Below are 27,436 nucleotides of genomic sequence, written 5' to 3'. Positions count from 1 at the left end.
GAACGAAATGCCTCAATATCATCTCTCCTACGAGAAGTTGGTAGACTACTATACAAAACTTTCAATGCAAACACAAGAACTTCCGGTTGATCAACACCATCCTCTGGCATCAGTACCATTGCCCGAAGATGGTTTTCTAAGGTTTACAAGCCTCACCATTGGATGCAATGTTCAACAAAAACGGGCAATGAGATAAATTTGCCTCCACAACCTTATCCTTATGCTGCATGGCCTCCTGCAAGAAACAATATCAACAACAAAACACGGGAAAGAGAGGGCCCGGTGAAATGACAGCCGTTAGCCAAAACACACATGCAGTAGTGAAACTTTACCAGCATTCACATACGAACTACAAATTACAATTATTTTATGACATTTCAGATGTTACTGTTCAGAATCTACATATGTGCACATATAGAAGATAGAACACGAAGATGCTCAATTATTCATTTTTTCAGTTGGTTCCCTTTCCAGAATTTCCTTGTGCAAAGGACAGTATCTCCTCACTTGGGTTGAACAAGCCTTCCACAATAGCCAGAAGAGAAGAGGAAGAAACTACTTTTCAACAAAATCAGTCAATTCCAGCTTCCCCCAAACTGAACACCCCCAGGTCCACAATAAAACAATATAGACTTTCATAAGATTAGAACATATCCTTTCTTACAGGAAAAAAAAGAAAAACAAATGATACAACACGAGAGAGAAGAGAGAGGGGGAGGGGGGAAAGAAGATTTGGAGAGGGAGGAAAGGAGACACAGAAAAATATAGCACCCCTAGCTGCACACTAGCAATCGAGAACCTGGAACAAGCCACATTGAGATTTTTACCATTTACTCATAATGAAAGTGTGGCTCTTCAGCATCATTCACGAGTGAATCTGATAATGTACTTATAAACAGTCACTGGCTTGTCCAGACTCATAATGTCCATATTAGATAGTCCTTCCTGGATAACTGGAAACATTGATACTCTTTGAAAAGCCTGCAGATACAGATTTTATGTAAGGACACAGCTGCAATCAGAGACCCTACCATCAGTAAGAAGATGGCATCCGCTCCACAGAAGCACTTCAAAACAACATGCTACATCCTCTTACGACCATTGTGTACATAGATAATCAAACCCACAACATCACCATACATCTGCAACTCACTTGGAAACAAGTATTAATTATCAAATTAAAGAACTCTGAATTTTTGAACCTCAATGGAAGAGATGTTCTCAGTAGTTGTATCCCATCGATATCGAGTACGATTTTGGCTCGCCTGCCATGGACAGCAATGCAGAGTAGCCATTACCAACAACTCGATTAGACAATAGAAAAGACAACCTGTGTTACCCTAAACAAATAAGATATTGCATAATGAAAATCATCATAGGAGAGATCAGAAACAATTTGACAAACCGCACATCTCAAGAAGATCTTAAGTGAGTTACACGATCTTACTTGGTTAAACTGAAGCTTACTGGGCCTAATACTAGAGGCACATCATGGGCACATGGTTGGATTTCTTGTTGCACCAAGACAACTACCCAGAGTCAGTAAAGCATGTCTAGAGAGAAATATTTCCTCTAGTAATGAAAAAGAGCTCTGAATTCAATCAGAGATTTAAAAAACCAGATTTGCATTTCCTTTCCTAGATGAGTTGCTGGAGTTAAGAGAACAAGACGTCAAGACCTCAAATTCCATGCCAACCAGACTTCCACACTGCAAGGAGATCTTCAGAAAAGCATGTCCCACCATCCCTCTAAGGGTGCCTCACCAACATGCAAAGTTTGAGCCACTCACCAATGAGCTAATACAGGGTATACACACAGTTTGGCAGCACAAACTCAGCATTGTTACATTCACAATTCTCAACTCTCTACAACTTCCAGAGCTTAATAAAATCTTTTCCTTTCTGGCTACAATGTTCTATCTGCTTCATACTAGCTCACACTTGCACTGACAGGCGACCAAGTGCAGATTAACCGTTTGTTTGTCGAGCAGAGCCCTCCGATAGGATTACAAAGGTCCCCATCTTCTCATACACTACATATACTGGACCACATCTTCAGATGGAGGCAGCTGCATGGACCCCCTCGAGAGAGAATCCATGGGTGGAGCAGCAGGTGCCACCCGATTATGGCCCAGCCTCCGACCATGGGAGCTTTCATGCGGTGGCCCATGGGGGATTGCTCACCGGCCCATGATTGGAGCAAATGCATATTGATTGGAGGAGCCTCTGTTGTGTGAACAATGACCTCAAGACAGTGCTGCATTGCCTGAGGAGCTGCCACACAGCGCAGAGGATCTGGCAAGGGGCCTTCCGGATCATGGCTAGATCGTAGGGGATGCAGAAAGACTTTACCTAGGGCATGACAGCCTGGCTGACAGAGAGGGGACCATGCCTTTTCGATCAACACAATTAGGCCAATAACTATCTTTCCATGGCCAATACAAGACAAGCATGCCAAAGGCCAAAACATGAGATGAATATGGGACAAATAAGGCTTTTCACTTGAACAATGGACTCTTCCTAAGAAAAGAAATGAAATAGTAGCAATTGACAAACTTGGTCGACAATAGCTGCAATTCTAAACAGAGTTCTTTGTACTAAAATGATGAGATTAAATCATTTAACGTGCATCTAGAGAAAGCGGACTTAATCTAATCATGCATGATGCACCTTCTGACCAGTGGTGCATCTCACCCAAGGTTAGGATGCAAACCTTAATTGTTGGAGGACCACCTTCAACACTAGCATTGTCAAAAATCTGCCAAGACAATAGTATGTTGTTAGAACCATGTGAACATCATTCCTTTTCCAGAATCTTCAGTTGAAAACTAGTCAAGAACAGATTTTATTGTTCATGAAGAGAATAAGACAAATGATAACTTGTGAACTCTAAGGAAAATGTAAAAGACTTGTCCAGATATGAGACCCAAAGTCCGTCTAAAATCACACTACTACAATGCATTTATTGCCCTCTTTTCTTGGGGTTTGGTATAAAAAAGTCATTCTGGAACATTAACATGCCTCCTATGCCATGAATTAATGATCCATATTTCCTCCAAAGAGGTACAGATTGAGTTACAAGCAGACACGAAGACGAAAGGAAATTGCCAACTCTACAGAAATGAATATTACATCACAAACATACCTACCCTTGAGAGCAATCCCTAATTTTATTAAGCCGTCGTTATATTTGAAGGAGAAGCCTGCAAAGCCTCTATATCTTCATCTTTGGACTATAGTACAATCCATACCTTCAAAAATCCGCTCTAGCAATTAATAGGCAATGTATTCCCATCTATCTTTGAAATGTGTGTTGTGTGTAGATGTGGGTGGGTTGGTGGTGAGTGTGTTGAAGGCAGAGGTAGAAGGGAGTGGTTGTTACTATTGTAAAATGTTCTCAATTAAAAACCCTTCCACAAACCAACCTGTTGCGAGTACTCTGACGTATCAAATTGGTTTGGGCCAGATAGGGAAGCTGACCGCTTTGTCACAAAGTTTTGGACCTGTAAAGACAATAGATGGTATGTTAAACAACGTCAAACCGATTTGATATAATATTTCCTCATCAAACACATATCTAAGACACTTCCGACTGAAGAAACAGCTTCATGATCAGCCACAAGCACAAAATTTGGTGTTTGATTTACCTTTACTCCTCCCCGCAACACAAGAGTCAGGCGATCAGGCTGCTCAGGCGTCCAAATTCCATGATCTACAAACTTACGTCCCACAGTGGACTCCACAAGAGACTACACGCCCAAAGAAAAAAAGGAATGCATAAGTTCACCATTGCAGGTTTAGAGATTTACATCATCTAAAATATAACCAAATCTCTGAGGTATACACAGAAAAGCATACAAGAGAAGCACTTTTTAACTCAAACTATGCACAATTGCAGAGCCATACAATAACCTATATTTTTTGCAATTTTGGAAAACCTCATTAAAGAAATTTCAAGCTACAAAAAGTTTGTGACAACTTAGACATTTTGTAAAACAAGCGAATAAAACAAAGGAGAGAGAAAACGAAACAAGAAAAGAAGGGAGTTTTTAAGAGACATCAAATGAATGTAAATATCTTGGGTAAACCCCTGCTTGCTAATTACTTATACCTAGATGAATCCAGGAACATTCCAAAACTCATCCTCTAAAAACACAACATAATGTAAATATCTTGGGTAAACCCCTGCTTGCTAATTACTTAATAAAGTACTTAAGTGCTTAATGAAGATTGACAAAATTGCTTAATGAAGAACTTGGCACCTTTAAGATCTGCCATTATATAGCAAATGAGAACAAGAAAAGGGGTTGTTAAAGTAACCTGTAAGAGTAGTTCCTCATCACTTAGGGACAAATCTAATGCCAAGTTTTGGCTCATTTAATGCCTACCTTGGATGGGATATTGCCATGATTGAATCCATATGTTTCTGTCTTTTATCACTAGAGGGCGGGCGACCTTATGCACAGATTTATGCTTGTTCAACGTCTCTCAATGGATATGGATGTGCAAGATTGTTTAAATCCACATGTTTCCTTTCATGTATAAAATGAACGCATGCCATAAGTTATGCTCCTCAATCAAGGTCTATCAATGGATGTGATGATGTTTAAATCCAGACATTTCCTTCCCTGTACATTAGAAGGAAAGCATGTTATCAAGATGTAAACTTGTATGCAAATAAGTCATCCTTATTCCAAGAGAACATACTGCATTTACTACACATATGCCCATAATGCACAAGCATAAGGGTTTGAGGACCCTTGGTACCAACAAACTTGGATAGTGGCACAAGGACAAACCTCATGCAACTTGTGTTCTCTATTTTCCATTCTCTTTTACAAACGAATCAAAAAAAAGTTCCACCAAGTGAGGATAATTTGGATTGTGTAATCCTCTCACACTTCCGAATGTCCAATATAAGTTATAATGGAATACAACTATCTAAGATTGTGTGTGCCATGCAAGGAAGATAGATATGTAACACTTACAAGTACATCGATTCCTCATACATTATGCATAAATATTAACACAAAAACTTATATATCTATTTGTACTGACCATAATCAGATAACAACAAACTATTATACTAGCCATAATCAAGAGAAATATCAGAAGAGTTAAGGAAGAAAACAAATCGTTAGATAATCACCATGATTTGTATGAATGTGCCAAACGCCTACATGAATTTTGTGTCTTTCATTCAGCTTTGGGCAACTTAATGAAGGATGACTTTGTTGGCAAAGAATACATCATCCTAGATAACACAAACGGTATGAAGCTGATGTCAAAGGGTAACTTTTATAGGCTTGTACATCAATGTAAATTGTAATAGCATCAAATGTGGGACTCTTGAGATTATGAAAAAAAGTGGCAAACAATGAGGCCAAAACAATGTACCTCTTGTGAGGATGAAATCCTTAGAGATTGAGCGTTGTGTGGACTGCTTGTGGTATTGAAACAAACATGATGACAAGGCCAAGGATGAAAAACACAACTCCTCGAATAGATGCTGAAATTGAGGCTTTCGCTTCAGAGACTGAAACTCCCTTATCTTTTCTTTCACAAATCCTTCACTATGGTCATCTTCAGATCCCTTAGAATGTTTCTTACTGGATCGTCTAGAGGTTGACCTGGGCCTTTTCGTAGCTGAACTCCCGTGCTCTGAAACCATGATGTCGGAGATGAAAAATTGAACCCACCGAATCAACTTGACTGGGCCTAAATCAATCAACTGCAAAGCCCCTACTCCTTTCAAGGAGGTAAACGCTTACGAGTGAAGATGGGAGCCGGCCCAATGCACAATGAAGTATGGGTGGGTATGTCTCTTGGTTATATGGTTCAACCACTAGTCCGGGGTATGGGCCAAAATTTAAAAATAATATGTGTGATTCTCTGTTGCCCCACCCGCTCTGAGTGCCATACAAACCGATGAATCTCTACCTGTTGGGTGCCGTGCGCCTAATGGTTGCGATTACCGAGGTCTCTCAATATGCACTTGCAAACCGGTGCGATTTTTTAGGTCTCCCGATATGCACCTGACGGATTTCTTTGCCGAGTTTGTGGACCGTTGCTACCAAGGAAAGTAGCAAAACCACCCTCTGATACCACTGAAACCCAAATTAGATGAAATTTGCAATTCACTTTGGCATGGTGGAATAGTTCGCAATTCACACGGAACTTCTCAGGAGCGAATCGTGGTACCCGAGGCAAGATGCCCGACGCTGGAAATTCCCTACACTCCTCCCGAAACGTGCTGAAGCTGTGGAAATCGAATTGCCAATAAGATAGAAATAGAATGAGTTGTACAATTGGCTCTCACAGGAGCATGGACTGAGTACAATCGGTGTATTCTAGAGCTCTGAGGCTCTTCTTTTATAGACTTAGCCTCCAACCCGAAAGCAAGAGCTTTCTAAGAAGCTGAGGCTAGCTTTTAGCTTTTTCCTAAGCCTAAATGAGGCATACTTTTCTTAGAAAGCTGAGCTTTCCCAAAAATCAGCTTTAGGGATCTTTTCTTGGAAATTGTGCTAGAATTCTTGCTTATTTGGCCTTGTTGGGTCCTCCATAAAGTAGGCGCCCACATCTTGGTGCTTTTTGCCTTGTAGGACTTGCTTTTTGCACTTTTCCCTTAATTCTAGGGCCTTTTTGCACTCCTCTTGGTCCTACACATTGCCACAAACAAAAACCAACACTTTAACCCGTTAAAGGTTAGACTAATGCATGCATTCTAGTTCTTGATATATTTCTAGTCCCTTGTGGGCATCCCCACAGTTCTCTTTTTACCAATGCAAGGCAAAATTCAAAACAATAAAACTTATTCTTGGTTAACCAACTTCACAATTCTTTGACCGAAGTCAATTCTAATAAAGATTACTCTTTATTTTCTTAGGAGAAGTCCCAAATGGTGATAGCAGAGGATCAATAGATTGAAGGTGCTCTTGAGAGCAGGCAGAAGGTGGTTGATGTCAAGGCAAACAAGCCAAATTTGCACTGGCAGAGGCAATTTGCACGAAGAAGAAGAGGCACTGAATATTGGTGAATCTTGCTAGCAGGGCCTGAGTGTTGGACTAATGCAAATCCTTGGTGACCTGGTTGACGATTGAAGGCAACAAACAATGCTGAGCAAATCCAGGCGAACTGCAAACAGCCAAATCGGCTAGGTAAGGGAAGTTATGGCGCAAATTCTACACGGGATGGGAGGTGCAATCAACAAAGAGACACACTTAAATCGGGATTCATTTTGCTGCTCTAAATAACCGCTTTGGGGCTAGGCTTGCCAAAAATTAAGATGTGGGTTAAAGGTAACCCCATGTGACCCTAGAGTAAGCCTTAGGTGAAAGGGTGGATGTGCCTTTTTTGGCCCCCCTAGGTCCCTTTTTATAAGGTTAGGTGCTTGGCATGAAAGGGGGTGACCCTTCTAAGGGGTTGTGACTTTTCACGATCCTAAGTTGAGAGAAAAACCTCAAGTGAAGAGGAGTGACCCTTTGAAACCTGAGTGACAGTCGTGGTTTTATGGGACTTTTGTGGGGGTTTAGATGAGTTGTAACATGCAACGGTAATCTGATCATATAATTCACAACAAGACCTTCTTTAAACCTTTAGCGAGAAATTAGCATTGTTTACCATAGAGAGAGAAAGGAGATGAGGGTAGAGAGAGAGTAGAGTCGACAACTGATTGGGTCCTCGTACCCATTGAGGGCCCCCTCCCCCAATCAAGGGAGAATTTGCTTCATACTTGGAGAGCTGAAAAAATACAAAGAACACTCTTCGAGAGAGCACGAAAATGCGCTTCTAAAGAGCTCACTGTGCACACATATAGCAGATCCAAAAACCCGAGAGCCAACGCCGACCAATGCCGAGACCTTGATGCTGTCCACACTGAGCGAAAGCTAGGAGTGATAGATCCTATAAGAGAGTTGAGAGATGACTGAAATAATAAGCTGTGTAAAACTGTAACAGAAAAAAGCTACTGAAACAGACCCCAAACCTTACTCCGTTCGATGTCCCGAATCTCGGTATAAGACGCTGCATGAACACCTTCCCCGAGGGCTGAACTGATGCCAAAGGCTGAGGCTGGTCAGAGGGCCACTAGGGGTGCGTGTCAAGCTGTTCAGAGGGGGCTGAGGAGGAGCTGTAGGAGGCTGAAGTGCTGGGAGAACTGAATGAGGAAAGAGGGCATGGAGGCCCCTATTTATAGGGCTTTTGGGGCTGGTTGGCAGCCCTAGGGCCCATTAATGCCAGCCCTAGGCACCATAAATGCAGCCTAGGGAGGGGTGCAGGGTAGCTTATAAAGGCAGCCCTTCCCCTGCCATTCTCTTCACTTGTTCCAGCCTTGAGGGGGCCCAAAAGGGCTCCTATCCTAGGCTGGACCTAAACCTATCCCTAAACCTAAGACGGAAACACTACCCTACGGTTCTCCAATGGGTACTAGTGAACAAGGACTGATCTTTCAACTTTGACCTAAGGCTGAGAGTTTGACTTACGTAGCTTGTGCCTGACTGTCCCTAGACAAGGGCTTACAAAGGGGTCACAGCATACGACAAAATCTCCTATTAGGGAACTATTACGCACTTGTCGAAGTAGCCAGTGTGTCACTTTGCACCCACCACATTAAGAAGAAGGTCTCCACTCCAGCCTGCTAGCGCACTGGTTCAGTGGCCAATGTGTAACCCAGAGCTGCTCACAGTGACTGCTAACCCCAAACCTAGCCTTGAGCTTTGGAACAAATTTTTGTTGATATGAAAGGTGGCGATATGACCATGGGTGATCCAGGCTCCTTTCCCTGATGTGGCCAAACTATTCCTCCATCACTGCTTGCTATTGATATTGTTGGCTACTTGATTTCAAACAAAGAATACTTTGCATACATAAGAGACAGATTTACAAAACATTGCATGGATATACGCACATCCAGCGCTCTATCCTATCAATGTATATCTAATCTTGGACCTCGAACAAAAAGTATTAAACAAAAGCGAAAAGCATATTGATAATAAAAGCATATGTGGAGGAGCAAGAGACACACATGTTTTCCCTTGCAGCAGTCAAAAGGGCCAGCAGGGAACACCGATATCTAATCCTCATCTGCAGCAGACTCTAGGCAGCCATCTCACTATCCCAGCTAGATTCACCACAATTCTAGAATGACCATAGTTCATCCAAAGTCTTTCTATCATGTTGCATTGAGTGTCCCTTTCTATAAAGAGGCATTGCAAGGCTTCTTTTTCTCAGTAGCATCAGCCTTTGCACATTGAATAATAGGGCACTTTGTACCGATTAGCGAGACTATTCTTTAAAAAGCAAGTCTTCAAGTCGAGAAGAATCCGATAAAAAAGTACTGCAGTGCAAATTCAAGGATAATAGGAAAGTTCAACCTTTGCACTGTAAAAAACACTTGTTTGAAGGCAAGCAAAAAAGTCAACAAATAGTTTTTCTTTGACAATAATTTATATTAACCAAGATGAGACCAAAAAGACCTTGAAAACCCTTATTCTAGCATAAAGTGGATCTATTGGAAATATACATAGAATATATATACCTAGATGAATCCAGGAACATTCCCAAACTCATCCTCTAAAAACACAACATAGTGCAGTTTCAATCTCACGATAGTCACTCATAAGATTGAAAACCATAAACTCCATCACGCATAGCAAGGACTAGCTACTATGACATCCCCACTGACGTCATCAACGCCCAACAGTGGGTGTAGATCGTAGTATAAAAGTATGCTCTCACACATACAAATCCACACACCCACACATACTTGAGCATCCATTTATACAAAGTCTTCGTACTGAGTTTCTGTCGGCACTCCGGAGGTGAAGGCAAAACTCTGGCATAAAGTGGATCTATTGGAAATATACATAGGATATATCCAATCGTACAAATTCAGATTTTTGCTGTTCAAAAGTCCTACATTCTACAAAGAAAATTTAAAAAAAAACGAAAGAGAAAATGTCACCACAATGTAAATATCCTAAGTCAAAGTACAATTGACCATTTATTTGATCATAATTAAAGAGTTTTATATGTGTTAATTATGGTCAAAGAGTTCTTTTAATGGTTAAAGAATTCACTACAGTCAAAGATACTTGACTCTGGTCAAGTAAACCTGACTTCAGTCGGGGAGACTTTGTTTATTACCAAGAGGGTTAACTACGGTTAACCAGAGAACTACAAAGCTAACTACGGTCAGAGAGTGTTGACTTCGGTCAACGAGACTTGGCATGTGCCAAGAGGATTAACCACGGTTAACCAAGATGTGTCAACTTCGGTTGGAGAGTTGTGGCAACTTCCGTTGGAGAGACTTGACTATAATTAAGGCACCTCGACCCTTGGTCAAAGCCTCTTAATTATAATCAAGAGTGTTGACTCCGGTCAACTAGAGAATAAATATATTTTTTTATATTTGTTATGTGTGCACATGTATTCAGTGGGGACGCCCACCGTGACTAGAACTAGTCCACAATGTATTGTTTGCATGCAAAGCGCTAACAATTAATGGGTGCCATGGTGGTGCGCTTTAATTAATTGTTGCAGGTACTAGGAAGAGTTATTTTCCTAAGCGCTATGGGAGCCTAATCAGAGTCTAGGAGGCAGTTTGCGTGACCACGTGCTTCGAAGACTCCAGAGTTGCCCTTAGTGGCATGTAATTAGGAAAGTAATGTAGAAATTGACAAGTGGCTTGTTGCCAAGAAAGGGAGCCTGAGAGCTCATGTAATGATTCATTCATTCTCGTTTTGCTTTTTTTTTTTTTTTGTATGAGCAGCTCTATGCTGAATTGTGTACTTCATCTTCTCTCAAGTAATAAAATCCTTCGGGGGGGTCCAGCCCAACTGTTGTCCTAGGCCCTAGTGTCTCTGTTGAGAGAGGGAGAGAGGGAGAGAAATGATAGTGTCACTGCGGTCTTTTACGAGTAAGGTTACATTGGTATCAGAGCATGGTCTCACAGCTTCCTCAAACTGTGACGATCCGAGACGGTTTGTGGACGTGAAGTCCCTGGGTGATTGGTGATTTCTAGATCATGGCACCAGTCGAAGCTTTAATTTGGATGCCTTCGAGATGCGCCAATAGTAAGGGCTAGAGGGAATTTTGAAACGAGCTAATTAGAGTGAGGTCATGAGACAAAGAGCCCAATGGCCGTGGCCTTCGAACGCCCCCTTTTGTCTAATGCAGACAAAACATTACTGTTAGTTGTGGGAAAAAGAACCAACGCCTTTACGTAAATGTGACACGAAGAGCCAACGGGGGTAGTTCTTGTGACCACGCAGGGAATTTTCGGATTTAATGTGGCGATAGAAATAACGTTTTCACGTGGGCGCTTATGATGAAGGCGAATCATTTGGAGTCCATGTGTGACGAAGATGCTTGAACAAAGCGATAACCCCGGGCGGAGGGTTGGCAGGAGTAAACGATGTTCGTTGGTGATGAACAGAGCAATAGTTTTATTGCGTCAGAAAGCATTGCTGGGTGGCGTTCTTTCGTCAACGTGTTCCGTTGGGTGGACCTCGTCGCAACTACTCATGGCTTGAGCCACCATCGCCATCGCCCGTCGAGGAGACCAAGCATTGCTTGAACTTCCAGAAGGCTACAGAGGTTATGACATGGCAGAGATAGTCTTAGTCAGCAGACACGTGGCACACACGTGATGTGGTGGCCACACGTGCAAGCTGACATGGCGCACATGTGGTAGAGGGATCTTGATAGGTGGCTGATGTGGCATCCAGCTCAAAGCTGACATGTCATTGACACGTGACAATGCTGGGGGACAGGTGACGTGGCAAACAGGTGTGGATGCTGATGTGGCAGCACATGCAAGATGATCTGGGCAAGACACGTGGCAAGCTGATGTGGCAAACCAGTGGTTAAGTTCTGGTTAGTTAACCCTGGTTGGAGGTTCAGTTTGTTGGTCTAACCTGGTTGGAGGTTCAGTTTGTTGGTCTAACCAAACTAGAGTGGTTAGTCAAACCAGGTCTGACCAACTAACCTCGGTTTAATTAACCAGACCATAGCTGGTTAACTAGACTACAGATGGTTGAGGTCCAGTTGAGAGCCAACCAGACCAGAGCCAGTTAGTCTGGTTAGAGTAACCAGCCGGTTACCCATCTGGTTACTGTTCCCCCTCCCCAAAAAAAAACAGTTGCAGAGACTGTTTCTGCTAGCAGTTTTCACCTATTTGAGAGAGTATTTTACTGTCAGAAAAAGCAGAAATCAGAGAAAATCAGAGATTTGCAGAAAAAGAGTATGCATGCCTTTGAGCAGTGAAAAGAGGGAAAAACAGATGCTTTTTGAAGCCATTTGCATAGCCAGAAAAGAGGCACACAGCTTTAAGTTTATGCCTTGAGCTGACAGCCCCGTACTAGCATAGATTGTGAATGCAAGACACCTCTTGTTGAGGTAAATTTTCTCTTTGAAAACCAAAGGCAGCGTGCATCAGTTGCATACATAGTGTGTGTGAAAAACTTGCAGATCTCAGACAAGTTGTAGGAGAATGACTCAATCACCTATCCACTGGGATTCACAAGATAGAGATGCAGCTCATCAGGCAGTTTGATGTTGCATTCGGTTACAGAGAAGTTTTCAGAATCCTCCAAGTTAAGAATGGTCAGTTTACACTTGACAGCGACAGCTAGTGCATGGTGGAGTGCGCAGACCACAGATGGGTCAGCCCCAAAGAACTGGAAGGACTTCAAGAAAGCCTTCTACCAACAGTTTATGCCTAAACAGTTTAGAGATCACGTTCTTCAAGATTGGGACAGTTTGCAAATGGATGCAGGAGATACAGTGGATGTGTACAACCAAAAGTTTTGGGATGCTTATTTGCAGGTTGCACCTTTCAAAAAGATCTCCAAAGGAACCCAAATGAGAAAGTACAGAGCAGGTCTCAGTCCAAGAATCCAGGTAGTAGTAAATGCTTTGGGAGCAAAGAACATTCAAGACCTTATGCATTCAGCTTCAGTAGCTAGTCTTGTGCCGTTACAAGATCCATCTACAGTACTATCCTTGCATGCAGGACGTGCTGAAAGAAAGAAAACTGATTTTTCAAAATCAGAAAAGAAAGAGTACCCCAAGGTTGAAAAGAAAGGGTTTCAGCCTCAGAAGCCGAGGGGTACTCAGTTTTCAAAGACTTATAAAGGCAAATCCCCATTCACTTCTGAACAAATAGCTGAGTTTCGTAGAGATGGGAAATGCTTTTAGTGTGGGAAACAGGGGCATGTGGCTGCCCAGTGCCCAAAAAAGCCTTCAACTTCGAAGGAAAAAGACGCAGAGAAGCCACAGGGACCGCAAAAGCCAATGGCAGGAGGAATTCTTGATATACTGGGTCATGTTTCAAACCCAGAAGAACGAGAATTACTGCTATCATGGGGCAAAATCAGAGACCAGCAAGCGTAAATTTTATTTGATCCAGGGGCTACTGATAATTTCATATCAGAGGACCTAGCCCTGAGGCTGGGAATAAAGACGGAGGAGTTGGGTAGGGCTTTGGATGCCGATTAGAGGTTCTGTGGAAACCCTGTGCCAGTCACTCCCTTGATAGGGAAGCCGTCTTCATATACAGAGTTATGTGGATCAGAAAGACTTCTTCGTTTCTCCACTAAAACATCATTCAATAGTCTTCGGTATGCCTTGGTTTCATCGCAAGGCAGTGAAGTTGACTCTTCCTGAAAGAGTGCTGGAGTTTGTACATAGGGGCAAAGAATATCGTGTGGTTGCTAGGAATAGAGGGGAAACTATTCCCATTGTATCAAATAATTCTGTTGGAAAAGAAATAAAGTCTGCAGTTTCAGCTTACATGATTTTTGTAAAAGAGAGAGATGTGGAAATGTATGCTGAAACACGTGAGGCAGATCAGAATAAATTTGAGTTTATTGAAAATTTTAAAGATTGTTTTTCTGACGCTTTGCCAAGGGAGCTACCCCCTGAGAGACCTGAGGATCATGGCATAGAACTCATTCCTGGAAGCGAGCCACCCAATAGGCCCCCATACAGAGTTAGTGCAACTCAACGAGAAGAGATTATGACTCAGGTGCAAGACTTGTTGTCCAAGGGGTTGATTCAGCCCAGTTCTTCTCCTTTTTGTTCCCCTATACTGCTAGTACAGAAGAAAGATGGCTCATTCCGTATGTGCGTCAATTACCACGCACTGAACAAAATGACCATCAAGAATAGATTCCCTATTCCACGCATTGATGATGTGCTGGATCAGTTAAATGGAGCTTCAGTTTTCAGCAGGATAGACTTAAAGAGTGGCTATCACCAAGTGAGGATACAGCCTCAGGATGCGCACAAGACAGCATTTCGCACTACTTTTGGGTTATATGAATATCTGGTGGTGCCTTTTGGATTGACCAATGCCCCAGCTACCTTCAATAGGATGATGGATCGTATCTTCCGACCCTACAGATAGTTCACTGGTACCTTCTTCGATGACATAATTGTCTTTTCTAAGTCCGAAGAAGAGCACAAGGAACATCTTGCTATAGTTTTTCAAGAGCTGAGAAATCATCAGCTCTATGCAAACAACAAGAAAAGTGAATTCTTCCTGGAAGAAATCCATTATCTGGGGCATATAATATCCAAGAATGGGATACAGATGGATCCAGCAAAGATCCGTGCCATTCAGGAATGGCCAAAGCTGAAAACTGTGCATGAAGTTCGAAGTTTCCTAGGCCTGTGTTCTTACTACAAAAGGTTTATCAGGCATTTTGCGGATATAGCCGCTCCACTCCACAATCTTACTAAGAAAAATGCAGCTTTCAAGTGAAGAATTCCTCAAAAGACAGCTTTCACCACACTCAAGGAGAGGCTGACTACAGAGCCAATCTTAATCGTTCCAGATTTACATCAACCATTTGATGTGGATTGTGATGCTTGTGGGGAATGTGTTGGGGCTGCATTGCATCAGAATGGTCATGTAGTGGCTTATGAGAGCAGGAGACTCCGGCATGCAGAGAGATATCTGGGAATATATGAGAAAGAGTTATTGGCTGTAATTCATGCCATCCATACATGGAAGCACTATCTTTTGGGTGCAGATTTTACTGTTAAAACACATCACCAAAGTCTGAGATACTTTTTGACTTAGACCAAGCTTTCCGAGAAGCATATGAAATGGGCAAACATGCTGTCAATGTATCATTTTCAGATTGTCCATACCCCAGGAATTCGGAACAGAGTGGCAGATGCCTTGTCCCGAAGACCCCAGATCAATAATGTGACTATTGCCTATCATCAGGACCTAGAAGGCATGAGGAAACAATATGCTAATGATGCAGATTTTGGCGAGATTTTACAGCAAATGCAAGAGGGGCAGTCCACTAGTCACTATTCCCTGAAAGATGGATATCTAATGAAAGATGATTGCCTATGCATCACCCACGAGATGAGGAAAAAGATTTTGGAGGAATGCCATGCACCTCCCTATGCTGGACACAGAGGAATTACAGCAACAACTCTAGCACTAGAGAGGTATTTCTTTTGGCCAGGGATGCGGAAAGATATACATCAATTTGTTACTGAATGCCTTACGTGTCAGAAAGTGAAGTATGATAGACGGAAGGCACCTGGCCTGCTTATGCCTCTTCCCGTGCCTCAGGCACCATGGGAAAGTATTACAATGGACTTTATTTTTTATTTGCCAAGATCAAAGTAAGGGAATGATGGGATTTGGACTATCATTGATAGATTCAGCAAGCAAGATCATTTCATTCCGGTTCGCAAAACCATAAAGGCAGATCATATGGCTAAGCTTTTCATGGCGCAGATCTTTAAGCACCATGGTGTGCCTAAATCCATTCTCAGTGATCGAGATCCCAGAATGACCAGTCTATTCTGGAGAGCTTTATTTGATAACATGGGAACGAATATGAATTTTTTTTCTTCTTTCCATCCCCAGACAGATGGTCAAAGTGAAGTAGCAAATTCCACAGCATTGGATATGCTGAAATGCTACGTGGGTGACCAAGGTTCAGACTGGGAAAAGTAACTACCATTGGTACAGTTTGATTACAATAATACAGTACACAGCTCTACAGGGAAAGCCCCGTTTGAGGTCATTTATGGGGAGGTTATTCTGCCACCTATCCTGAGGACCAAGGATGAAATATTTGCAGCTGATCAGTTTGTGAGATGGGTAGCGTGGATGAACGGTGCGTGACGTGTGCTATCGAGTGGTCACGGGATTAGTTGCCGCAGGTGATGACGCAGCTGTGCTATCGGGTGGTCATAGGACAAGCTGTCGCAGGAGCGTACGGTTCGCGTAGGCAGGTGACGGAAGGCAGACGTATTTTTTTAACACCCGCTGGTTTACAGTTAGCTTAGGGCCACGAAACTTTGGCCCGTGACATTTGCATTACGTAGAGGTCCTTCAATGTGATCATCGATGCTGGGGTGAAAGACCTACGAACATGGTAAACGATCACGTCTTTTGTAGTTCGCAATAGATCGTTGACATTGGGGCTACGTGAAGAAATTCGATCGACAGAGGACCTATTGATTAAGGTCGTTGGACCTTAAGGTCTTTGGCCAAGAAAAATCAGTTATGCAGGACAGATTGTAAATTCAAATTGGATCTCCGACGAGGGGGTAGCTGAGCCACAGCAAGAACAACATGATCTTTCGATGCTACGTGAATGACCAGGGGACTTTCGATTTTCTTTATTCCCTCTATTTTATTTGGTTAAATTTCTGAAGTTTTGAGGTGTGTGAGTTGGATTGGGAACAGATTTATGCCTTTGGATTTAAGGGCTTGAGGTTTCTTCGATTGCAGGAGTTTCCCTAGTATAGGGAAAAGCGGGTTTGGTTACAGTGTGATATATGCTTTGTCAGCTGTAAAGTTAAAAGTTTGACTTTCGATTTGTAATTACAGTTTCAAGCGGTGTTTTATTTTTTTATTTTTTATTTTTTTTAACACCCATTGACCTAAATGGAAGTGGAAGAAGAAGCTTCCAAGATGGATCCTGTAGAGTTTGGAGTCCGACCGACCCCGCAGGTGTCGCGCCCAGCAGGTCATACATTGTCTGGCAGAATTGCAATATTAGAGGATGCCTTGCAACAGATTTTTGACATCCATTGGTTTACAGTTAGCTTAGGGCCCGGGAACTTTGGCACGTGACATTTGCGTTACGTGGAGGTCCTTCAATGTGATCATCGATGCTGGGGTGAAAGACCTACGAACGTGGTAAATGATCACGTCTTTTGTAGTTCGCAATAGATCATTGACATTGGGGCTGCGTGAAGAAATTCGATCGACAGAGGACCTGTTGATTAAGGTCGTTGGACCTTAAGGTCTTTGGCCAAGAAAAATCAGTTATGCAGGACAGATTGTAAATTCAAATTGGATCTCCGACGATGGGGTAGCTGAGCCACAGCAAGAACAACATGATCTTTTGATGCTGCGTGAATGACCAGGGCACTTTCAATTTTCTTTATTCCCTCTATTTTATTTGGTTAAATTTTTGAAGTTTTGAGGTGTGTGAGTTGGATTGGGAACAGATTTATGCCTTTGGATTTAAGGGCTTGAGGTTTCTTCGATTGCAGGAGTTTCCCTAGTATAGGGAAAAGCGGGTTTGGTTACAGTGTGATATATGCTTTGTCAGCTGTAAAGTTGGAAGTTGGACTTTCCATTTATAATTACAGTTTCAAGCGGTGCTTTATTTTATTTTTTTTTTTAACACCCATTGACCTAAATGGAAGTGGAAGAAGCAGCTTCCAGGATGGATCCGTCGAGTTGGGAGTCCGACCGACCCCGCAGGTGTCGCGCTCAGCAGGTCATACATTGTCTGGCAGAATTGCGATGTTAGAGGATGCCTTGCAACAGATTTTAGCAAAGCAATTACAAACAAATGTGGGGCAGTCTGAACTCAGGAAAATGTAGTATGTCTACCATACCATCTCATGAGGAGAAAGGTAAATCTCCGATGGAACCGGAGTCCAGTGTTCGTACAGTCGAGCCTAAGAGGGCTAAGGTGCCTAATATTGCCAATTACAGGCCAGAAAAGTATTAAGGTTGGATGTCTAACCGTAGTTCCGATATCATTGATACCTGGTTACACAAATGGGATGAGGCATTCACCATTTGTGAAATCAAGAATGATATGAAGAAAATCCGCGAGGCCACCCATATGTTTAATGAGGCAGCGGATAGGTGGTGGATAAAATAGCAGAAAGATGGAGTAGCATCCACTACCTGGGAGGGGTTTAAAAAGGAATTTAGAAAACACTTCCTACCTCCTGACGAAGCATCCCGAGCTTGGGATCAATATCGAAACCTTCGTCAAAGAAATTTATCAGTGGCAGAATACACTGATAAGTTCACAGAAAGTTTAATGAAGATCGATGAACCCCTACCTCAGTCAATCCAAGTAAAAGAGTTTATCTTTGGATTGAATGATCGGATAAAGATGGAAGTTCGGGCTAAGTATGCGAACACGCTAAATGAAGCAATTGCCATAGCCCTGAACTATGAAGATGAAAAAGGGAACAGATCAAGTGGGTTTGTGCAGGTTGGGACTCAATATGGGTACCTGACGAAAACTGGATTTAAGAAGAAGTGGATAGCAAAGCGAGTGCCTCACAGTCTAGTGGTCAAGCCAAGCAGGCAAAACCAGTTGAGACTCCTAAATCAAGTACCATATTGGAATGAAAAGAAAAGTAACACCAATGGCAGCCCGGGCTTGGTCGAAGTCCTCTTCAAACCCAGAGCAAAGGGAAAAAGGGAGGAGAGAAGGCTTATGTTTTTTATGCCTTTAGCCTCATCAGTGGAAAGATTGTCCACGGAACAAAGATCATCGGATGGCTGAGATGATGGTCTCAGAATGCGACGTGGAAATAGAGGGAAGTCCCAGAGCAAAACAGATGCAGATTCAGCTAGCGGGATCTTCTCAAAGGTCAGTACCTTTTTTGTTACGTGTGTCAGTTACTAAGTTAGTAACTAGTGCACCTGATAATATCTTGTCAAAGCCCGCAGCAATGGGGTATACAGCCTTTAGTGATACGGAGTTAATTAAGATGAAAGGACAAGTAGCTAATCATGATGTCATTGTGTTGTTTGACTCAGCGTCAACGCACAATGTGATTAACTCCAAGCTCGTAAAGAGGCTGAAACTAAAAACTAGCCCATCTGACTATGCATATATAGTTAGGATGGCAAACAGAAGTTCAACTGAAGTATGGGACCAAAGGGTTACCCAGTTTGAGCTTCGAATCCAGGACTATGCTGATAAGCTTGATTTTGAAATGACCAAGCTTGCTCATGCGGACATAGCCCTGGGTAAGGCTTGGCATTCTAGGAAGAATCCAGCCATAGATTGAAAAAAGCACATTTATCAATTCAAGATGAATGATGTGATGTATGTCTTACGAGATGAGAGGGATATACCTCAAGGACCGTTGGTTTTCGTGATAGAAATCCGAAAAGCTCAAGAAGAGTTTTTGTTTCTTTGTACAGCATCGGTAGAGCCGGTTTATGATTCTTCGACTAGCACTGATGTTGCTCAAAATGGAGAGATGGCCAAGCTGGCTCATCAAATAACAGAGGAGTTCTCTGATTGTTTTAGGGATGAGTTACCTTATGGGTTACCTCCAGAGCGGAATGTTCAGCATAAGATTGAGCTAATCCCGGGGGCAGAACCTGTAAATAGACCTCCCTATAGGTTTAGTTTTACTGAAGAGGCGGAGATGCGAAGACAATTGAAAGAATACCTCAAGTTAGGACAGATTCAACCAATTTTCTCACCTTTTGCTTCGCCAGTGATATTAAAGAAGAAGAAAGACGATACTTTTCACCTCTGTATAGATTACAGAGCATTGAATAATATCACTATTAAGCGCAGGTATCCAATGGCTCGGATCGATAATTTGCTAGATGCATTACATGGGGCCGTAATTTTCAGTAAGATAGATCTTAAATGTGGCTACCATCAGATCCGTATTAGAGCCGAGGATGTGCATAAAACCGCTTTTAGAAGCAGGTTTGAACATTATGAGTTTTTGGTAATGCCCTTTGGACTTACCAATGCTCCAGCTACATTCGTCATGCTTATGAACAATTTACTACGTCCGTATATCGAAAAGTTTGTAGTACACTTTATTAACGATATTCTGGTATTCAGTAAGAGTATTACTGAGCATTTTGAACACTTAGAAATAGTGTTCAGTACTTTGAGAAAAGCCAGTCTTTATGTAAATAAAAAGAAAATTATACTGTGTATGGTAAGACTTGAATATTTAGAATTCATAATTACTCCTGAGGGGGTAGAAATGGATCCAAAGAAAGTGGCTACGATACTGACTTGGCCAATCTCTCAGAGTTTGACCGCTTTGCGATCATTCTTGGGATTTGTCCAATTTTATCAAAGGATATTCCGAAATAGTATCGCCATTGACTGATCTGACCTCGGATAAAGTATCTTTTATATGGGGACAGAATCAACAGAAAAGTTTTAACACCATAAAACAAGCTGTGGTCTTAGGACCGGTGTTAAAAATAGTTGATCCCTAGAATCCGTTTTTCCTTGAAACCGATGCAAGTGGCATTGCGGTAGGAGCAGTTCTCCTCCAGGAGGGAAGGCCAGAAGCCTTTGAAAGCAAGAAGCTTTCTCCCTCTCAACGAAATTGACCAACTCATGAATTAGAGTTGTATGCTGTTGTCCATGCTTTGAAAACATGGAGACATTATTTGTATGGATCAGAGTTTTATGTAAATGTTGATCATGATACTCTGAAACATTTTTGTAAACAACCCGACTTGAGAGGCCGCCAAGCTAGGTGGGCAGAACTCATGCAAGAGTTTAATTTGACGATCCAGTACCGAAGAGGGAAGGATAATAAAGTTCATGATGCATTGTCACGCATTATGCATAACATGAGTTTCACGGTGTTAGAGAGTGCTCTAATGACCGAGATTAGAGAAACTCAAACGGTGGACGAGTTCGTCCAGAGCCTTTGGCCTAAGGCTCATGTATTAAAACCCGGGGAAAAGGATGATCTGGCATCCAGAAAAGACCAAACTTACGCAAGATATGCCATAAGGGATGGTATGCTGAAAAGAAATGGCAAGGTAGTAGTACCTAATCAGAATGATCTCAGGCAAAGAGTCATTCGACAATGCCATGATAACCCATGTGCGGGACATCCAGGAGTCGAGAAGACATATGATCTCGTGAAGCGAGATTTCTTTTGGTCAAAGATGAAAAAGCATATTCATGAATATGTGACACGTTGTTTTTGGTGTCAGGTAAGTAAGGCAGAACGGGTGAAGCCACCCGGACTTTTACAACCCTTGGAGATACCGCTAGGTAAGTGAGAGCATTTCCATGGACTTTATTGTAGAGCTACCTACGACACAAGGTGGATATGATTCTATCCTTGTGGTGGTTGATCGTCTTACCAAGATGGCTCACTTCATTCCAACTAGAGAGTCTGTTAGTGCCCCGCAAGTAGCGGATGTGTTTATTAGACATATATTTTGTTTGCATGGATTACCCAAATCCATAGTGTCAGACAGAGATGTCAAATTTACCGGTCATTTTGGACTGCGGTATTTGAGACACTAAGGACTGAGTTGGGAATGAGTAGTGGGGATCATCAAGAAACGGATGGTCAGACGAAAAGAATCAACCAGATTTTAGAGGATATGCTGAGAGCATATGTGTCATTGAGGCAACATACATGAGACAAGTGGTTGCCATTGTTAGAGTTTGCCTACAATGATAGAAAACATTCCTCTACAGGGTTCAGTCCGTTTGAGATGAACTATGGTTATAGACCAGCGAATCCAACTATAGTTGGAATACCTTAGAAAGTGCCTAGTGCCGCGAACTTTGTGATTCAGATGCGGGAGATGCTAGCACTTGCGAGAGCCAACATCCACCAAGCTATGGATAGAGCTAAGGCGTATGCGGATGAAAATCAATCCGCTAGAGAATTTAAGGAAGGAGAAAAAGTTTTTCTCAGAGTTCCTTCGCACTCTAAGTCTTTGACTGCAGGAGAGTGTGCTAAGTTATCACCTCAATATTGTGGGCCATGGTTGATTCTAAAAAGAATAGGCAAGGTAGCCTATAAATTGGAATTGCCATAGGGTTGTAAGGTGCACCCAGTGTTTCATGTTTCTCGTTTAAAGAAATTTTTGCATACATGTGACTCACTAATTGAGGGTGTTGTTTTGTTTCACGAGATAGAGGATAATGCAAGACGCAAACCAACCAAAATCTTGGACCGAACAACAATGCAGGAAGATACCCACGGTGTTGGTTGCATGGCATGGTCTACCTCTATCAGAAGCTACCTAGGAATCCGTATACCAGTTACGGAGAGTGTTCCCAGACTTTATCATCGAGGACGCTGATGCTGAAGAGGGAAGGAATGTTACGCTCAAGTCGAGGTAACATGACCTCGAGAGGGTCAGTCGACATTTTCCTTTAAAGGATCAATATTTGTATTATATTTGTTTGGGCTTCATGTAAAAGATCAAAAAGCAATAAGGTCAAGGTCCTTGGTGTGGGTGACATGGCACTAGACTAGGTGGATCTAAGGCTAAGGGACTTTAATGCATTAAATGTGTCAAGGGGCAGATGAGTTCAAGAGATATCCCAAGAGAGGGGTAAATGATGCATTAAGGAAGGACCCTAAATTGAGGACATGTAGCATACTAGATCCATCTAGGGAGTTTGGGGCTTCTTGGAATTAAGCAAGCAGAGAGTTTTGACGAAACGAATCTTTTTGGGATTTTACAACAGAGAAGCTTGTAACCAACGAGGTTGGCTGGGAGAATAGACTAAGTGCCTTCGCCCGTGATTCAACGTAAAACTAGAAGCAACGAGAAGTGGAATGCATCATGTGCCAAGAGGGTTAACCACGGTTAACCAAGATGTGCCAACTTCGGTTGGAGAGTTGTGCCAACTTCGGTTGGAGAGACTTGACTATAATTAAGGCGCCTCAACCCTTGGTCAAAGCCTCTTAATTATAATCAAGAGTGTTGACTCCGGTCAACCAGAGAATAAATATATTTTTTTATATTTGTTATGTGTGCACATGTATTCAGTGGAGACGCCCACCTTGACTAGAACTAGTCCACAATGTATTGTTTGCATGCAAAGCGCTAACAATTAATGGGTGCCATGGTGGTGCGCTTTAATTAATTGTTGCAAGTACTAGGAAGAGTTATTTTCCTAAGCGCTACGGGAGCCTAATCAGAGTCTAGGAGGCGGTTTGCGTGACCAAGTGCTTCGAAGACTCCAAAGTTGCCCTTAGTGGCATGTAATTAGGAAAGTAATGTAGAAATTGACAAGTGGCTTGTTGCCAAGAAAGGGAGCCTGAGAACTCATGTAATGATTCATTCATTCTCGTTTTGGATTTTTTTTTTTTTGTATGCACAGCTCTACGCTGAACTGTGTACTTCATCTTCTCTCAAATAATAAAATCCTTCGGGGGGGTCCAGCCCAACTGTTGTCCTGGGCCCTAGTGTCGCTGTTGAGAGAGGGAGGAGGGAGAGAAATGATAGTGTCACTGCTGTCTTTTACGAGTAAGGTAACAGAAAAAAAAAAAAAAGAGCTAACAAAAAAATTTTGAAAAAAAAAGGGTAGCAAGCAAAGCAAAGCTTATGTCGTCATCAGTGCCCAAGCATAAGCAGCTATTGCTAATGCTTGGAAATTTTGTTGTTTTAAACACATACAATTGGAAAATTTATTGCTTTAAACACATTGAACACATTAACAACATGGTTGTGAATGCAGTACCAATGTTGTAAAAAGTCGATCGCCGATTATATTATTTCCAAATGGGATAAAGCGAGCCTTGTATTTGACCTGCTCAGTTCCTTCCCAAAGATTCACATGTACACAAAGCATCAGAAATTTTTTAAAGCATTACAAATATAAAATAGCTAACATATACATGCAGAGACTCTTTCATCATGATCTGTGTTCCATAGTCCACTAGCAAATTAACACAGCTGAAATTCCAAGCACAATTCAACCTTAGCAAACTGGTGATTTGAGAGAGAAGGAGCTTACAGTATAACCCAGTTGCTTGCGTGAAAATTCAACACTCTTTTTGTCAACCTTATCATCACCCTGTTACCAAGCAATTTATAAGCAAGGAATATACAGCTCTCTCAAAGAGTGCACACAGGACCTTCAAGTTTTATTTCAACTGTTACAGCCATACCAACAAGCTCCAACAAGATCGCTGACCTGAGGTGTATCCAAAGCCACCAGTGTTGAATCACAAATCCACGATCCTTCAAAGAATCTGCAACCAGGTAGATTCCATATGGTATAGATACGTAGTGCAGATAATATTTTAGCAACCTTAACCATATCAAATATCTTATTAAGGGGAGTATCAGGTTCCAAAAGGGATATCATGCAAACATTTAATGGAGTAACAGGCCTTGAGTGCATATCTGTCTCTCCAATGACTAGCCCGGCCATGGAGAAAACTACTATTCCCAAAGGAATTTTCTGGAACCATACATAAAACAAGAATACAGGTACTTGGTAAAACCAATGCCTTGCAACTATGGATCAGCCAAAGACAGGATGCAGCAAGAATGAGTACACAAATTGAATGTGACAAGCGTGGAACACTGCCAGACAGTGTGTTTCACATGAAATGCTTCACCCAAAAAGCAGATTACCAGCAATGTTCTGGAACCATACATAAAACAAGAATACAGGTACTTGGTAAAACCAATGCCTTGCAACTATGGATCAGCCAAAGACAGGATGCAGCAAGAATGAGTACACAAATTGAATGTGACAAGCGTGGAACACTGCCAGACAGTGTGTTTCACATGAAATGCTTCACCCAAAAAGCAGATTACCAGCAATGTTCAACAAAGATTTCCTTGTGCAACAAACAATATATACCTTTGTACGACTAGAATATATCCAACTGTACAAATTTAGAAATTTTGTTCAACAAAGCTTTCCTTGTGCAAGAAATACTATATTTCTGTATACTACCACGACTGAATAGCCTACAACTGTCAGGTGGCAGATTTTTTGTAAAGAACGAAAAGAAAGCAATTAAATCAGCATGAAAGTCAAAACCTAAATAATAAGAAAAAGGGGACAGTTAAGAAAATTAGACCTGGGATAGTAAATATCTGCATCTCCAATTCCAAAATTTTGCAGAAAAGACCTTCCGACATTGTAATCTTCAGCATGTGCAACTGTGGTCATGCTGCTGCAGGCTGCACTGGTTGTAATCAAGAAAGGTGTCATCAAAGCAACCCTCCTTGTGAAGATGTTCCTTCTTGTCACTGTTACAAGCTGCAAGTGCAAACACCAAGTTACCATTCACACTCCTATCAAATTTATGCAACCTGTAAATGGGATTGAAGTCTTAGCAGACATTGTTAAAGTCAGATTCAAAAGCTACATGGCATAGCCGGGCTGTTGCAAAAAATAATCTGTGATTCTAAAAAAATTGTTCCTCCCACCGAGTCACATTGACAAAGTATTATGCTAGACGAAAGGCCAAAAGGAAGCTTGACATTAGTCCTCGGCACCAAGGCGGGTACAAGAGCTCAAGAGGGGACGGAGTAGCATGCAAGTTTCCATGGAAGAGGAGAGGAGAGCGAGAGGGGAAGAGAGACTCAGAGAGCACGCTGCCCACACACCACGCTGAGAAGGAGATAAGGAGAGAAAGGCACAGGAGAACTGCAAGTAATCTCTAGAGAAAACCCTGCTACAACTGGGGAAAACCTCAGAACCAACAGGCTGCTTAAGAGCTCTGACAAACAGCTCAACAACTACAACAAACGAAGGCTCGGAGAGTGGATGAACTGCACCACACCTCTGCCCTAGAACTTTTCTTCTTGCAGGTGCCGGGGTTAGGAAGTGCACCATATACTAAGGTCTAGAGAGGACCTTGGAAGGGGACATGGGAAATAGGCCTATACATTTTAGTCTCTTCCTCTCTCCTCTCCACTTTAGTCTCTTCCTCTCTCCTCTCCACTTAGACATGGTGTCAGAGCTATGGTTTGGGAAATAGATCCCTGAGAGCTTCAGAAGAAGAGAAGAGTTCACTTGAGAGGTGAGGTAAAGTTCATTACATTTTGTATACATACGCATGCCTTCTGACAGGGCATTCTGAGAGTCATGTATCTTATGAGCATGCAAGGCTCCGTTTTCCCTTTGGAGACAAGCTGATTGTAGGTTTGGTTGAACTACAAGTTACATTGATAGCACCACACAAGCTGAAGGCTATCTTGATTTTTGTGAGTGTCAACTGAGAAATTGTCTGATTCTTTGGTACTTGATCAAGGATTGTAGGTCTGTTCCGTCTAAGTGATGAAAATTTCATCATCTAGGATGTTGATCCCTCTTAAGGATGAGAATGTTATACCCACTGACTAGTATTTACTGGGCCTCTGAAGCTGTGGGAGACACTAAGAAGAGGAGCATCATTGGTCAGGATCCACCACAATGTAATTGACAATGCGGAATCAAATATTTTCCAATTGATTTTGACGATCGTGAGGCCTGAGGGGTATGTTAGCTCTCTGCTTTGATGCAGGAATTGGACAGGGAACGAGGTGTCCTAACGGGTTGACTCCTCCCCTACGAATAGACCCTTAAAACCCTTAAACCGTGAGAAAAAGAAACCTCCCGTTCTCCCGAACGGAAAGTCGGATCGGAACAAGATTTTAAGGGGATGACCCATCCACCAAGTACCCCCTATTTTCACCTTGAGCTTCTATGAATGTTTGAGAAACAAACCATACAAAACAGCAATACCAGGCCCCTCGGTACGCCTCGAATGAATAAGTATATCAAGCAAGTAAGTTGCGGGAAAGAGGGTGGGTTTCTCGCACTATCTCCAAAAACATGGAGTAATAAAATTTCGGCTAATTATCGACAAAAATCAACACCAAGAGAGTAATGTTAATGCATGAAGCGTGATATCTTTAACAAGCGACTAAGTGCACGAAGACGAAGCTCCATGCGCCAAACAAAACAAACCTGAGGTAATACGAGAGAAGCTGAGCTACGGTCGATAAAGCGACTCGCATGCTGTCGCAAAATGCCCGTGATGAAGGATCGACGCGTCTCCGAGGCAATGCACCATTGCAAGACGAGGCCCAACCAGACAGAGCGAAAGACGTAAGAAAACCAAGCCAAGCTGCGATAGGTGTCGATGCAGTCCGGGTCAGGCGGCTTCTTGCGAGAATGGCAGGCGAGGGATGGAGTTGAAGCAGAAATGGTTAGAGGAGGGAAAGGGATAGGGCGAGGGAGGTGGAAAGAGAGCGAGGGGCGGGGCAAGGAGGGGGCTCTAAGACAAGGTATGGGGGCTGGGGAGGGAGGGCGATTTGTGAGGCAGCAGAAAACCTCCATAGCAGACCAGCAGTGAAGCTGCAGCAGAACCCTAAACTGATAAAGAAGAAGATGATAAGCTACTCCAACACCTCCTTCCACAACGCACTCTCTCAC

General features: G+C 42.4%; 1 protein-coding gene across 2 annotated transcripts; it reads right to left on the bottom strand.

The window, feature by feature from the left end:
• Positions 1–217: 217 nt before the first annotated feature.
• Positions 218–27,436, bottom strand: LOC147895077 (uncharacterized). Of its 2 annotated transcripts, XM_087384240.1 has the most exons (11): positions 26,969–27,436; positions 25,092–25,273; positions 24,191–24,248; positions 24,011–24,070; positions 23,735–23,803; positions 3,647–3,748; positions 3,425–3,502; positions 2,713–2,757; positions 1,203–1,265; positions 828–981; positions 218–235 (listed from the first exon to the last, which is right to left on the bottom strand). In XM_087384240.1, exons 1-10 carry the CDS (start codon positions 27,338–27,340, stop codon positions 862–864), a joined length of 1,149 nt encoding a protein of 382 aa, XP_087240366.1. In that variant the 5' UTR covers positions 27,341–27,436; the 3' UTR covers positions 218–235; positions 828–861. The 2 variants fall into 2 exon arrangements, with proteins under 2 accessions (XP_087240366.1, XP_087240365.1); XM_087384239.1 differs by lacking the exon at positions 218–235 and having other exon boundaries at positions 490–981.

Source organism: Dipteris shenzhenensis, chromosome 13, assembly GCF_047967505.1.
Source record: "Dipteris shenzhenensis isolate YYH24624 ecotype China chromosome 13, Dip_SZ_1.0, whole genome shotgun sequence".
NCBI classification, from domain to species: Eukaryota; Viridiplantae; Streptophyta; class Polypodiopsida; order Gleicheniales; family Dipteridaceae; genus Dipteris; species Dipteris shenzhenensis.
The sequence above is the reverse complement of the archived record's forward strand: the minus strand, read 5'-3'. Positions and strand labels throughout refer to the sequence as shown.